General features: G+C 37.4%; 1 protein-coding gene and 1 long non-coding RNA gene across 3 annotated transcripts in view; one reads left to right on the forward strand and one right to left on the reverse strand.

The window, feature by feature from the left end:
- The window catches only part of LOC102803856 (C2 domain-containing protein 5-like), a 94,006-nt gene extending 81,594 nt beyond the window's left edge, over window positions 1–12,412 (forward strand). For both annotated transcript variants that reach the window (XM_085493246.1, XM_085493247.1), the window contains exons 28-30: window positions 646–777; window positions 1,992–2,138; window positions 12,164–12,412. In XM_085493246.1, the coding sequence (XP_085349372.1) occupies window positions 646–777; window positions 1,992–2,138; window positions 12,164–12,289 (405 nt within the window). In that variant the 3' untranslated portion in view covers window positions 12,290–12,412. The remainder of the gene's footprint in view (window positions 1–645; window positions 778–1,991; window positions 2,139–12,163) is intronic.
- On the reverse strand, window positions 4,588–4,917 carry LOC146731495 (uncharacterized). The gene is made up of 2 exons (XR_014927030.1): window positions 4,742–4,917; window positions 4,588–4,628 (listed from the first exon to the last, which is right to left on the reverse strand). It is a non-coding gene; the product is annotated as an uncharacterized LOC146731495 (long non-coding RNA).
- Window positions 12,413–16,871: the final 4,459 nt, after the last annotated feature.

The following is a 16,871-nucleotide window of genomic DNA, read 5'->3' on the forward strand; positions in this document are numbered from 1 at the left end:
ATATTATAAACTTGTTTTTGAAGCTATTTTGACTGTTAGGTTATTCTGCTAACAGACTAACCAAGCAATGCTATTGAAATCATAACCTCCTTGGCAGAGAGAAATAAGGATGTAATAAGTCTATTATATCACTATGCAACATGACTCATTCACTGTATGACAAAGTTATAGAATATGTTGTGACATTTTAAGCAGAGGAAATGGTCAGAGACATGATTTGTTTTGGGGCCATGCCCCATGCATATTAAGTAGCTAATTTGCATATTGATTATCTCCTTTCAATTTGTGTAAGCTAACTCACAAATATTGATTAATTTTGATCAAACTTGGTACATAGGGATAATGTCTTGGAGTATTATGCAGACATGATTAGTGTTAGAGCCATAACTATGCATATTAAATAGTTAATTAACATATTGTGTAATTTTTAGACTGTGTAAGCATAATCATAAACATTTCAGAACGGATTTTGATCAAATTTGCTATATATTGGTGAAAATGTATACATTGCCATAGTTACATGCTTACTGGTTACAGTAACTGTTGAAGAATGGCCTAACCACAATGGATAGACGAGAGCTTTTTTTGCATACTAATATGAAGTTGTTATGAGGATACCAAAAAGTGTAATCGCTCCATATTTAGTTACAGAAAGAGCGTGTATACCGCCCTGCAGTTGAGATTACTCCGCTGTGCTTTGTACCAGGTGCTACATTTGATAAATATCTTGGCAATATTAACCTTTATTATATTAGAGAAAGTACATCAGTCAGAGAGGTAAGGTATTCGTTTCAAAAAATCATCTATGTAATATAATAGCTAACCACCAAGAACCAAATTTTCAAAAGTTGATGTATGTGTATATGCATACTACATATCAAATTTCATTGGATTCTAGTATAAATAAAAGGTGGTAGTTGTCGTGCCATGTAAGCGTAGTAATTAGTGCAACTCAGGCCCTGGTCAAACCTCATACTTGTGATTTTGATTAGAAGAGTGCATTGGATTGTGGGAAAATCAGTGTTTTTCAACACAATGATGCACATGCACAGTGTGACGACTACCGCCCTTCAATGAGGTTACATGACCAGCTAATAGTTTATGTAAATCACTTCATTCATATGCACAATAACGAAGTCGCATGAAATGTATTATGTAGAATTGATCTTGGAATTAGTTTGAATCCCACATTGGACAAATTGTGATTTTGCACTTGATGTTATTCATTCATGTTATTTCCGTCCATTACTAATCAAGAAAAGTTTCACATTGCTGAGCCCCAATTCCCTATATACGAGTCTGGTATTTTCGCCAAGCCATGTGATGAATCGCCACCAAATTTTAAAACTGTAATGTATAATTTATATGTGTGATGCATGCCAGATTGCAGACTAATAGGATTAAAACTATTTAATGCATTTTTTGGATGAAATTAATTATAATAGTGCATAAAGTTGTGTCATTTTCTATAACTTTTTATTTGTGATATTGGTAGAAAATATATCTGTGATGCTATAAAAACTAAAAAGCCCTTGCTTTGATCCCCAGAAGTAAGATTTTCTCAAATCCAGCATGAAACTTTAATCTACTCAGTGAATAAATACTACATACCAAATTTCAGTGTACTGAATCTAAAGAAGCATTTTTTTGAATATTAATTATAAGTGCAAAAGGTCACATGATGTGATATACTTTTTATTTGTGATTACATAGATAGTGAAAATCAAAGTAATCAAAATTCTGAAAGTCAGGTGCATTAGTTAAGGCCTATCATGATTGAATTTTCAGATCGAACTGTTGTGCATGTGTTTTCAATTGGCTTGACGAAATAAACAGCAGAAGAAGAAAAAAAATGTCAACAATAACAAAATGGAATCAAAGACTTCATAGTCTTGAACCCTTCAATCATCTGTCAAATCTAACATGGGTCAGACAGCTTTAACTCGCTGCTTTGTTTTTTTGTAATAGCAGCAACATTTTCTCCTTTTCAGGTTGGTGGTGTTAGTGGTTTCATGCACAGTTTCGTTTCAGAAGTTCAAGCCATGGTCAGGTCACATGTCTTAGCATTGGGTGGTAATGCGATAGTAGCTTATGATATGATCGAATGTGTATTGATGGATAACCCACACAAAAATCAGGTACCCTTTAACTGTTTTGAACTATTTTGACTATTCTATATATATATATGTGGTAGAAAACTGTCTTCATCTTCAGCTATTAGTGCAAGTCTAGGTAAATGGAGTAATTCACTAGTTCAATTATCCACCATAGACTCCAGTCAGTCAAAATGACTATTTTGAACTGTAGGCATTAATCAGCGATTCTGCCAAATTATGACGGGGAGATAAAATCTAGGTCAGGGGAAGCTCCAAGACCCTAAGATTCAACCACATGACCGAGGTAATGTAACCACCTCACCTTGACCTTCACTCTTCTTTATCTCCGCACCGACGAGGATGAAGTCTAGCGACTCTGCCTGGAAAGCCTACCTTTTCCTGTCCGGTTTTCTGGCTTGGGTTGCTACCGTGGCCAGTGGTAGCCGACACTGTAGCTAGTAGGATAAGTTTTTCTTATTAATTTTTACCCCTGTGTCGATTTCTCTCTCTGTGTGTATAATTTTTCACAACAAAGAAAATACCCGGTGACACAATTTAACCTTTTTCAATTGTATTTCGCTTCCCTCATGCATGTCATGTTTATTTTTATGCTTCACCTATGTATTTAGAAATGGATTGATATAATGACAGCACCAGACACTCGCCGCCGCCCTCGCACATCGCTAGGTTAACCTCTGACATGAGGACTTTGGCGAAGGACTGTCGGGGAAAATTGTGTCCTGGCAGGCCGAGTAGATCAGATGCAGTCGAAGCGAGCTTTCCCCACTGCTGCCCCACGGTCGGCAAGAAGGAAGAAACACAAAAAGCATTGCTCTCATTCAAAACATGTCTCTTCCGGGGAACCCCCTGTTTCCAGCCGCGACTTTCCTGCTGATTTAGGTGAGGGTGAGGCTCAAGCTAGTTGCACCGGGTTTCCTCTGAAACCTTGGGCACTGAATGCCAACGGGCACTGGGCAAAATCGTTGATATACGGCTGGTACATTAGCGTATTCGCACGCGTATATTCCCAATATTCGAAGATATGTGTTAGTCGGCACACATACATTCAACGTCTGTCCGGGGAATACGCAACTTATATTCACACATTCGGAACATACTGATACGTAAATATACACAGCAGTATATTTACGGAGACCGGAAGTATACAGTGCGCACATTAACGTACACGTAATGCAGAACAATGCTGCCTAATGTATTCCTACGTAAACGTAGTATATACAGACACGTGATAAACCACTGCACAGAATTAATACTGATGCAGATCCACGTATACGTTCACGGAAATAAACCACAGTGCACTTCATTAACATCGGCGTAGATCTACGTATATTTTGCATATACTCGGCTTATTTAAATCGCTATTGGCTGATTTTTCAAGAACATTTGCATGCAGGTCACATATTATATGTCATGCTTTATTTCCGGTTAATCAGTCACGTAGTAATTTGGTTCTGGGGCACCGCACATGCTCGTAATTTTTCTAAGTCCTAGTATTTTGTTTATAAATAAACATGCAACACATGTACTTATAAACACAATACAACAACCTAGCAATATCACAAGCTCCTGTTACAGTCATATACATGTATCCCAGTGATCAGGACCAGCAACGAGACATTAACCCTTCTTTATCTGCAAGTTACAAGTGACTGTTCTTCTGTGACTTCAGACTAGATTGCATACCACAGGAAATCAAATGCGGGAGGTGATTCACAATGAAATATTTGGCCACTCGATGTTCAACACAAGTACGATCAGGGCAACGTGAACAGTTCATAATCGGAAATAACGTTTACAGTAGATCTACGGTCAACGATAACACATTGCAACTAATGCAATTTCGTGTTAATTAATATTGAGGAGTTGTTTTTGGGTAATTGCAAAGGTGGGAATAAAAGACATACATTTGTGATTCAAGTGATTTAGTAATTATTTGTAATAACAATACACACACTTACAAGTACACAAATCTTCCTCGACATACAGAAATAAATCATATGGGGTTTTAATTCCAATTTAATTGAAGGTGAAAAATAAGTTCATTTCAAGTGGTTTAAATTTAGTGGACTTCTTTAACAGAAATAACGAAATTCAACAATTAATGCATTTAAAGTCAAGTAATTTATAAATTCAATGAAACAAAAGAAATAAAATTCCAGTTATAAGCTAAAAATATTGAAAGGGTTTGGGTTTGGGCAGGAATCAGAAAAAAATCACGCTGGTCATCAAAACTTAGGGCAATCACGTGGGGTTTGACAGGTACATGGTGGTCCTACATGTACTTATTTCTGGAGCATGCGGATCGGTTGCCTCCTTGCCACTCGGTTGTCTTAATCCAAAATCAAGTCGTTCAGTGCCATGACCTGAATGTCGGAGACCTCACAATAAACATTCCTTTCCGATCTTCTTCGCCGTCTTCCTCATCTGACATCATAATGTCCACAACTTTCGTCACCATCTCCCACATCTCTTGTTCTTCCTCTTTAACTTCTTTTCCCGACATTCCGTCAGCTGCAATGATAGAAATGTTATTTATAACTAACACTATATTTATTATTACTGCTATTTTAACAAGCTTGAATAAAACGAATTCAAAATTATAAAAACTATAAATTAACACTTACTCATCTCCTCCTTGGTTCTTTATTTGTTTTTTCCAAGCTGTATAAAAACACTCTCGTCTTTCTCTGTCATTTTCTGGTAACAGTACCTAAAATAGAATATGTAACAGTTTAATTGAGATTTGTCAAGCAAATTTGAATAGGAAAAGGTGTTGTATTATAATGTTTGGTGACCTGAACAGTTTTTACTTAATATACATTGTATTACCGAATCAACAGTGGGCAATGAGATTCAAACCTACCCCCTACTCGAAATCAAAACGTGCTAACTATTGTAGTAATAACTAATGTATTTTTAAGTTTTTCTGTATATTTCCAAATATTATATTTAAAATTATAGGGGTGGAACATTTGTTGAGAAGAAAACGCAAGCCAATCACCAAGAATAAAAAGCTGGAACAAATGTTGACACATTCAAGAAAAATAAAAAAAATATAGATAAGATAGCGTGAAAAAGAATTAACTGCAATGGTCATACCCCGTGATTTGCCCCAAATATTATGCACATAAAACTGTTGTTAAAATGCAAGTTTGTATGAAGTATTAGTGCCATATGACTACATCCTCTTACACTTGCTCACAGTCTTTTGTTTATGTTTTTGGTGTTTTTTTCAATAAAAATAAAATATCATTCTCAAAGACAAAGACAAAAACAGAAAGTCAGTAGAAGACAAAAGATTTTTTCGTTAGTGTGGGTGAAAGTTAGTCAGCGTGGGGGAAACAGAGGTGTTGATCCAAAAATTCATTGTCTGTTCTTGTTTGTGATTGGTTCAGGGAACGTTTCGAGGATCGCGTTGTAGCTCCTTCGTTGGTAGTGGGAGCGTGTAATCAGCGAGAGCCGGGTTACCGCGAAAGTTGGTTACCACTTTCGCCATTTATACACTACCATATTTTATTTAATAAAAAAATAAAAGAAGAGACTGTATGCAAGTCTAACGCCCACTTTACACTACCCTGTATCGGTTAATTGCTGAATAGCCTGAACCCTTTGTTAGTTTGAGTTTTGAAAAGTTGAAAACAATGAAGGATCAGACAAAAGCATGGAACAACGGGCATCATATGGCATCACGAGGCCAACTTGAATTACTAGTAATTTGGGGGAAGAGGTAAATTATTTAGATCGGTGTCAATATTTGACTTTCACATACTTACGTTTTTTCTGACACATAAAATAAGATTGCGTATATAGCAATTTACAGGCTATAATCAAAATAGATCCACTGAATACCAGTTATAATAGTTACAATGAAATGGTATGAACCAGGGAGCTGTAATTTACAGCTCTCTGTATGAACTAAGTGTGGAAAATTGAACAATGACTTTTCTATGCGCAGCCAGATAAGCTACACAACTTACAAATACTGCAGGGTCAATCTGGGCACACTAATTTTCAGAACTTCTAAAAGAGTTGATATTATTTTCTTGTGGTGACTTGGTTTCGGTTTCTATAATAGCATGCTTTCTTCTGTCTGTTTTGATGTAGCCATGACTTCATTGCGCAAATGATTACTGATGTAACTAAACATCACATATTTTGGTGATCCGAGGTGCTTGATGTGGGTGAGATCTATGAAAACTTCAAAATAAACATTTACTTGGTGAAGATGAGATGGGTATTGAGGTCAGCCTGAACGTCAGTTAATCTACAACTATGATGGAAATGGGACATCTTGTTCCTGGATTAATGTAACAATTACGTAATTGATTTCAAAAGGGCTTGTCACTTCAGTGGTTAAAAGTCACGTTAGCGTATAGCATTTTGTTAGTAGGGGTGTGAAATATGCGATTGCGAAATTCGTCATTTCACAGTTTTATCACGTTAGATTATTATTTTATTTCCACCAGTAATACAGATATTTGTTATTTTACTATTCTGTACGTACTAAACATAGTGTTTCATTTTGATTTGTTAGTGACTATCAAAACGACGGTTCCAACTCAGCCCATAATGATAACGTCCAACCAGTGTATTGCGGCCTCAATATTTTGAACAGTGTTCTACGGACGCCCGCAAAACTTCGCACAAAGAATTGTGAGACACTCCAAGTACCACATAGCAGGTTCAACCATAGACTGTCTATGGTTCAACGAAGAAAATGAGAATTGTGTTTGCAAATCTGAAACGTCTCTGCAAAGAGTACTAGCCAGAAATATCAATAGTTTGAAATGAAATTTCTATGTTTAGCATTGCCTGTTGTGATATAGATCGTACTCTGAAAATAACGCAGCGTACAGTGGTAAATGGAATAGAAATGAAACTCCATGATCAAACAATCCCTAGAAATGACGATGACGGCAAATTCGATCAATTTTGTTACATGTGTCTCTGTGAGAATTCAATTTATATTCTTGGTATGGACTTAGTGGCTATTTTTACCAAAATGCCATTCGTGCCGGAACCGATCAGCCAATATTAACGGGTATGCATCTATCCAGAGTCATATCTCAGAATCCCTTGGACCGATTCCGTTCATTCTTTGCATGTGCCTAGTAATTTATGTGGGACATATGCACATGCAGTGGTTTAGAGATTCGATTCAAAATGGCCGACTGGCAGCCATCTTGTTTTTTGAAAATGTTGTATTTTGGACATGCTTCGTCAGTTTTCATTCAAACTTGGTACATAGATTGTACATGTTAGGATACATGTCCATGACAATATATTTCACAATTAGATCAAAGATGGCCGACTGGCAGCCATCTTGTTTTTTAAAAATGTTATATTTTGGACATGCTTTGTCAGTTGTCATTCAAACATGTTATGATACATGTTCATGGCAATTTATTTCGCAATTGGATCAAAGATAGTCGACTGGCAGGCATCTTGTTTTTTTTTATGTGGTATCTTGGACGTGCTCTGTCAGTTTTCATTCAAATTTGGCACATACATGTACTTTTTATACATGTTAGGATGCATGTCCATGACAATTTGTTTCAAAATCTGGTCAAGGATGGCCGATTGACAGCCATCTGACTTTTTGGCCTTACTACTATTATATTTCCACAATTTATGTATCATTTTCATTCGTATTTGGCACATACATCATACTTATCAGTGTGTTTCATAATCAGATCAAAGATGGCCTAATAACGGCTGTTTTTATTTTTGGCCATATTACATATTACTACTACACGGAACACGTGTTTTGATGTAAATAAGCAATCTGTTGTATATACGCCACTTGGAACTCAAGCTTCAAGGATAGCTCGTGACAACCCCTCCACTTTAATATGACGAGCACAAAGAGAACTTTAAAAAATTTAACAGGGACTGTGTCATTTTCAATGACTTGCTTTTTTTAGAAATTAGTAACAATCGTTTCTAAATTGTACCTGTACACCGCCATTTCTCAATTACATGTATTTGGCAACACAGGAGACGTTTTTAGATCGAATCTTGATGCCGTGCGATTCGACAGTTCCGGTAATTATTTATTTAAGTACTGACGGCCGCAATCGCTACTCACAGGTGATCCCAAATAAAACCGGACAACTCCATGTGCACAGTATTCTCCACGTATGCGTAAATATACAGACTTTGTAAAACAACGTTAATTGTACTACAAGAATGCATGTAAAATACGTACTTATACGCTGCGTGCCACCCAAAGCAGGCTTGGGTGAAAGAAACCGCCAAAATACGTAGTGCATATGTACGTATATTCCACGATTTGTATGCGTAATCATATCTGCGTATACTGAACATATACCGTGAATATACGCAAAATGTATATCTATGTATACAATCGTATTTCAACGATTTTGCCCAGTGGGAAATGTTGGCAACCAAGCCTCCGATTTCGGGACAGGGCTTTCAGGCCAGGGCACATGTTGCGCTTCCCCCTACTTTCGTCGTGTGGTACCAGACTCAGGAATTTACCCTTGAGGCCTAGTTTCCACTTCTGTTGGAAATACTAGTCAAAACACCAGTAGTGCTTCCAGACATACCAGACCTGCTGTCCCAACTGGACGGTGCACTACCAATGAGCCCAGCGGTGTATCTTTTACACGCATAGAGGCTGTCAGTGTACTCATACCGAGGAAAGTCTTGTCTGAGCGGGCTGCCAACATCCTGGCCAGGGCGAACAGGGATCCCACCAACACTGCCTACAATTCTAGGCTGCGAGCATACACTGATTGGTGTAGCGAAAGGGAGATCGATCCATGCCATCCCTCTATTGGCCAGGTAGCAGACTCCTTCGTTCACTTGTTTGACAAAGTGGGTTTGTCCTAAGCAGCGCTCGTTGGCTACAGGTCGGCCTTGTCCCCCTCCATTGAGAACGTTTTGGGAACAAGACTAGCCGATTGTCCTATTATTAGGAGACTGTTTACTGCTTTCCATAATCAGAGGCCGAGACCCTGAACAAGGGAACCACCCAACTTGGATTTGTCGGTTGTGTTCTCTCTAAGCAGACTGCCCTTTGAACCTCTCTGATCAGCACCACTCAAATCTTTGACGTGGAAAACAGTCTTCCTACTACCCTCGTCTCAGGTAGGCGTTGGTCAGAACTGGGGGCATTGTCCTTCTTAAACGAGTCGGCCACCCTTATGGACAATCAAGTTGTGCTAAAGACACCAATTGGGTTTCTCGCCAAGAACCAAATCCCAGGACGTGATCCTCAGACGATCGTCATCCCCCGGCTATCAAATATTTTCGGCCCGGAGGATCAGGAGGAATTGCTTCTCTGCACTGAGTTGCTACAAAAACGTACTAGGGATTTGAGACGGGTACCAAGCACATGTTTTTGTGTTACGACCCCGGCAGGCAGGATAGGCTGGCCTCCTCGACTTCCATCGCCAGGTGGATTACTGCAACTGTATTAGAGGTCTATAATACTTTAACTTCCTCGACACAGAGCTTGCAGAGACACCAAGTACGAGCACATGAGGGCCGTGCAATTGCTAACTCACTGGCGCTAGTGCCAGGCGCCCCCTCGAACATACAATGTATACTGAGGGCAGGCTTCTGGAGAATGCAAACGTCTTTATCAACTACTATCTAAGAGATACCTAATTTATTGAGGAGGGCCTTGTTAGGTTGGATCCCGTCGTAGCGGGTCAGAACGACCACAAGGGTCCCTGCGCATAGGCAATAAGTCGGTCTCAGCTTCTTTTTAGACAGATTTCTCTACCATCAGCACTCCTTGAAAGTTTCCAGGTCTTGCTTTTCGGCCTATGTCCTCATGCAGAACTGTTTCGGTCTTTACTTGGAAAGCATACTACCCCTGAATTGGGTTGGGGTCTAGCTTTCTCAGGCACACTGAACCCTGTCACCGTAGCAGCATTTTTGGCTTTTTGCTCCAGGGACAGCACAGGCAAGGTAAGACACCACCCTCTTTTGTGGTCTCAGCTAGGTGATGAGTGGTAGTTGTAGAGGTTATCATCCCAGACTGGGAAAAAAAAGACTTTCACCATTTTCTGTTTGCTTTAAAAACCTGCCACCTATCGGCGTCTGACTCTGCCTACAGTTCAAAATAGTCATTTAGACTGACCGGAGTCTGTGGTGGGTAATTGAACATAGCGAATTTAGGCAGAGGGTTTTCGGAACCCATCTATTCACATAGTTCATACCCACCATAGACTCAGAGTCCCCCCCAACAACCCCACACTTTCCGTAGCATTGGTCTAGTCCTCGGTGCGGAGAGTGAAGGTCAAGGTGAGGTGGCGTTGCCACATTACCTCAGTCACATGGTTCGTGACATAAGGGGAAAAAAATCGTGGGGTCATGGGGCTTTTCCTGACCTAGATTTATCTCTTCGTCATTGGCAGAATCACTGATAAATGCCTACAGTTCAAAATAGTCATTTTGACTGACCGGAGTCTATGGTGGGTATGAACTATTTGAATAGGCGGGTTCAGAACCCTCTGCCTAAGTTTGCAGGACTAGTTGCCATTGTTATTTATGCATAGTGTTGTCTTATTAATGTAGTCATTATTATTGTTTTTGTTTCAAAAAATTACATATACATAACTGAAGGTGAATCTGATGAAAATTTAGGTCTGTATGTACATCCTGTCAAAATGATTAGTATGCATCTTTGTTAGGTCACTTGTTCATTTTTGTTAACAAACTATATATGACAGTTTGTAGAGTAAATGCTGTGACAACAAAATACTGCTGATATCTTAATGTAATTGTAACAAATCTTGCAAGGTATCTGTCAAAAAAAATGGGATAGTAGTTTTTAAGAAAAAGTCAAAATTTTTATAATTTACCAAAAGTGACCAAATAAGAGTTGAACATCCCGCCAGTCAGTGTCCATCTGTATTTCTCACATGCTTGGTTCAAACTTCACACATACACCAAACATTATATCTGACATATTCCGATTCAAGATGACAGAATGCCAAACAAAAATCAAAATCACACATTTTCATCATCACCATTCACATGCAATTTTTTCATCATCAAATCCAAAATGGCTAACTGGTGGTCAACATCTTTATTAGTCCCCGTTCGAACGCAGTCTTATGTTTTGACCTCTGTGAGTCCGTGCGTCCGTGCGTGCCTTGACCAATCACAATAAAACTTCACACATACATCATACATGATATTATACATATGCACATCAATTTGTTTTATGATCTGATTCAAGTTGGCTGAATGGCGGCCATTTTTGTTCTAAAAATCATCAAAATCAAGCATTTCTCGACTGTTTACAGATGGATTTTGTTCAAACTTAGTATATACGTTGGACATTATAGGACCTTGATGCACATCATTTTGTTTTTCAGATAAGATTCAAAATGGCCGACTGGTGGCCATTTTGTTTTAATAAATGTGGTTCTAGTGCCGTATCTCTGACTTGCTGTGACTGATTATGTTCAAATTTGAAATATTCATTATACATCATGTCATAGATATATAGATATATTGGTTTGACGATCCTAATAAAAATGGCCGAATGGTGGCCATTTTTGTGCTAAAAAATCATCAAATATCTATCATTTCTGGCATTTATGGATGGATTTTGTTCAAACTTTGTACATACTTTAGACATTACAGGTTCCTGATGCTCGTTGTTTTATTTTTTAGATCGGATTCAGAATGGCTGACTAGTGGCCATTTTCTTTTAATGAATGGGCTTCTATAGCCATATCTCTGACATGCTTTGACTGACTTGTTCAAATTTTATACATTCATTATACATCATATCATATATAAACATGTATTCAAAATGGCTGATTTTGTTTTAATCAATGCTGTTCCAGAGCAATATCTCTCAATACTTGTTTGACGATCAGATACAAATGTCAATCATTTAAATGTTAAACAATCATCATAATCATATTCCTGACATGTTTATATTCCAGCTATATTATTTGAATACAGTTCCATAGAGCCATATCTCATAGATGCCTAGACCAATTAAGTTTAATGGGACTATGTCTTGACAATGACTTCTTTCGTTTGTATTTTATCAGTGCCAGTGTCTAATCAACGTTACAGGAGATGCAGTACGTGTGATGTATGATATTGATTTACCATCGTTCACTGAAAAAGTACATACAGAAAACACCAATAATAGTGATATACCAAAAGAAAAATAGAGACACACAAGCATTTACTCCATGTTTAAATTCTATACTATATTCCACACTGTCTAATATAATACTGCTTATGTAACGTGACTTTCATCTCTCTTAAATAATAAATTCACATTGTATTTAAAATATTAGTTTCAACTTTGTTGTCATTATTAGTCCCCTTTGAACGCAGTCCAAAAACGGGGACTTATGTTTTGACCTCCGTGTGTCCGTGCGTGCGTGTGTGCATGCGTCTGTCTGGACCTGTATCTTAGAACTTCCTGGACCAATCACAATAAACCTTCGCACATACATCCATCATACATGATATTATACATATGCACATCAATTTGTTTCACGATCTGATTCAAGATGGCCGAATGGCGGCCATTTTTGTGCTAAAAATAATCAAAATCAAGCATTTCTCGGCTGTTTACAGATGGATTTTGTTTTAAACTTGGTATATACATTAGACATTATGGGACCTTAATGCAAATAATTTTGTTTTTCAGATAAGATTCAAAATGGCCGACTGGCGGCCATTTTGTTTTAATGAATGTGGTTCTCGTGCCATAACTCTGACTTGCTTTCACTGATTATGTTCAAATTTTAAATTTTCAATATACATCATGTCATTGATAGACAGATATATTGGTTTGACGATCCTATTCAAAATGGCCAAATGGTGGCCATTTTTGTGCTAAAAAATCATCAAATATCAAGCATTTATGGATGGATTTCGTTCAAACTTGGTACATATATTAATCATTACAGGTTCCTGGTGCACATCATTTATTTTTCAGATTGGATTCAAAATGGTTGTCTGGTGGCCATTTTGTTTTAATGAATGGGCTTCTAGACCCATATCTCCAACTTGTTTTGACTGATTATATTCAAATTTTAAATATTCATTATACATCATATCATATATAAACATGTATTCAAAATGGCTGATTTTGAATGCTGTTCCAGAGCAATATCTCTCAATATGAACACGTACTTTTTTGACGATCAGATACAAATGTCAATAATTTTAATGTTAAAAAATCATATTCCTGACATGGTTATATTCCAGCTATATCACTATAAACAAAACTATATATCTTAAATTTGATAACTAACCGGGACTTTGCCATGCATGGCTTGTTGAATTATGATTCATACAAGTGTTCCAGGTGTTGCTATGTACAACTATGTCATTATTGAATTATGATCCGTACCAGGTGTTGCTATGTACAACTATGGCATTGTTGAATTATGATCCATACAAGTGTACCAGGTGTTGCTATGTACAACTATGGCATTGTTGAATTATGATCCACACAAGTGTACCAGGTGTTGCTATGTACAACTATGTCATTATTGAATTATGATCCATACAAGTGTACCAGGTGTTGCTATGTACAACTATGGCATTGTTGAATTATGATCCATACAAGTGTACCAGGTGTTGCTATGTACAACTATGGCATTGTTGAATTATGATCCATACAAGTGTACCAGGTGTTGCTATGTACAACCATGGCATTGTTGAATTATGATCCATACAATTGTTCCAGGTGTTGCTATTTGCAACTATGGCACTATTGAATTATGATCCATACAAGTGTACCAGGTGTTGCTATGTACAACTATGGCATTGTTGAATTATGATCCATACAAGTGTACCAGGTGTTGCTATGTACAACTATGTCATTATTGAATTATGATCCATACAAGTGTACCAGGTGTTGCTATGTACAACTATGGCATTGTTGAATTATGATCCATACAAGTGTACCATGTGTTGCTATGTACAACTATGTCATTATTGAATTATGCTCCACACAAGTGTACCATGTGTTGCTATGTACAACTATGTCACTGTTGAATTATGATCCATACAATTGTTCCAGGTGTTGCTATTTGCAACTATGGCACTATTGAATTATGATCCATACAAGTGTACCAGGTGTTGCTATGTACAACCATGGCATTGTTGAATTATGATCCATACAATTGTTCCAGGTGTTGCTATTTGCAACTATGGCACTATTGAATTATGATCCATACAAGTGTACCAGGTGTTGCTATGTACAGCTATGTCATTATTGAATTATGATCCATACAAGTGTTCCAGGTGTTGCTATTTGCAACTATGGCACTATTGAATTATGATCCATACAAGTGTACCAGGTGTTGCTATGTACAACTATGTCACTGTTGAATTATGATCCATACAATTGTACCATGTGTTGCTATGTACAACTATGTCATTATTGAATTATGATCCATACAAGTGTACCAGGTGTTGCTATGTACAACCATGGCATTGTTGAATTATGATCCATACAATTGTTCCAGGTGTTGCTATTTGCAACTATGGCACTATTGAATTATGATCCATACAAGTGTACCAGGTGTTGCTATGTACAACCATGGCATTGTTGAATTATGATCCATACAATTGTTCCAGGTGTTGCTATTTGCAACTATGGCACTATTGAATTATGATCCATACAAGTGTACCAGGTGTTGCTATGTACAACCATGGCATTGTTGAATTATGATCCATACAATTGTACCATGTGTTGCTATGTACAACTATGTCATTATTGAATTATGATCCATACAAGTGTACCAGGTGTTGCTATGTACAACCATGGCATTGTTGAATTATGATCCATACAATTGTAGCATGTGTTGCTATGTACAACTATGTCATTATTGAATTATGATCCATACAAGTGTACCAGGTGTTGCTATGTACAACCATGGCATTGTTGAATTATGATCCATACAATTGTACCATGTATTGCTATGTACAACTATGTCATTATTGAATTATGATCCATACAAGTGTACCAGGTGTTGCTATGTACAACCATGGCATTGTTGAATTATGATCCATACAATTGTAGCATGTGTTGCTGTGTACAACTATGTCATTATTGAATTATGATCCATACAAGTGTACCAGGTGTTGCTATGTACAACTATGGCATTGTTGAATTATGATCCGTACAAGTGTACCATGTGTTGCTATGTACAACTATGTCATTATTGAATTATGATCCATACAAGTGTACCAGGTGTTGCTATGTACAACCATGGCATTGTTGAATTATGATCCATACAATTGTTCCAGGTGTTGCTATTTGCAACTATGGCACTATTGAATTATGCTCCATACAAGTGTACCATGTGTTGCTATGTACAACTATGTCATTATTGAATTATGATCCATACAAGTGTACCAGGTGTTGCTATGTACAACTATGGCATTGTTGAATTATGATCCATACAAGTGTACCAGGTGTTGCTATGTACAACCATGGCATTGTTGAATTATGATCCATACAATTGTACCATGTGTTGCTATGTACAACTATGTCATTATTGAATTATGATCCATACAAGTGTACCAGGTGTTGCTATGTACAACTATGGCATTGTTGAATTATGATCCATACAAGTGTACCAGGTGTTGCTATGTACAACTATGTCATTATTGAATTATGATCCATACAAGTGTACCATGTGTTGCTATGTACAACTATGTCATTATTGAATTATGATCCATACAAGTGTAGCAGGTGTTGCTATGTACAACCATGGCATTGTTGAATTATGATGCATACAAGTGTACCAGGTGTTGCTATGTACAACTATGTCATTATTGAATTATGATCCGTACAAGTGTACCAGGTGTTGCTATGTACAACCATGGAATTATTGAATTATGATCCATACAAGTGTACCAGGTGTTGCTATGTACAACCATGGCACTATTGAATTATGATCCGTACAAGTGTACCAGGTGTTGCTATTTACAACCATGGCATTATTGAATTATGATCCGTACAAGTGTACCAGGTGTTGCTATGTACAACCATGGCATTATTGAATTATGATCCATACAAGTGTACCAGGTGTTGCTATGTACAACTATGTCATTATTGAATTATGATCCGTACAAGTGTACCAGGTGTTGCTATTTACAACCATGGCATTATTGAATTATGATCCGTACAAGTGTACCAGGTGTTGCTATGTACAACCATGGCATTGTTGAATTATGATCCATACAATTGTACCATGTGTTGCTATGTACAACTATGTCATTATTGAATTATGATCCATACAAGTGTACCAGGTGTTGCTATGTACAACTATGGCATTGTTGAATCATGATCCATACAAGTGTACCAGGTGTTGCTATGTACAACTATGTCATTGTTGAATTATTATCCATACAAGTGTACCAGGTGTTGCTATGTACAACTATGGCATTGTTGAATTATGATCCATACAAGTGTACCATGTGTTGCTATGTACAACTATGTCATTATTGAATTATGATCCATACAAGTGTACCAGGTGTTGCTATGTACAACTATGGCATTGTTGAATTATGATCCATACAAGTGTACCAGGTGTTGCTATGTACAACTATGTCATTGTTGAATTATGATCCATACAAGTGTACCAGGTGTTGCTATGTACAACTATGGCATTGTTGAATTATGATCCATACAAGTGTACCAGGTGTTGCTATGTACAACTATGGCATTATTGAATTATGCTCCACACAAGTGTACCATGTGTTGCTATGTACAACTATGTC

Source organism: Saccoglossus kowalevskii, chromosome 18 (assembly GCF_978046115.1).
Source record: "Saccoglossus kowalevskii chromosome 18, keSacKowa6.1, whole genome shotgun sequence".
Taxonomy (NCBI): domain Eukaryota; kingdom Metazoa; phylum Hemichordata; class Enteropneusta; family Harrimaniidae; genus Saccoglossus; species Saccoglossus kowalevskii.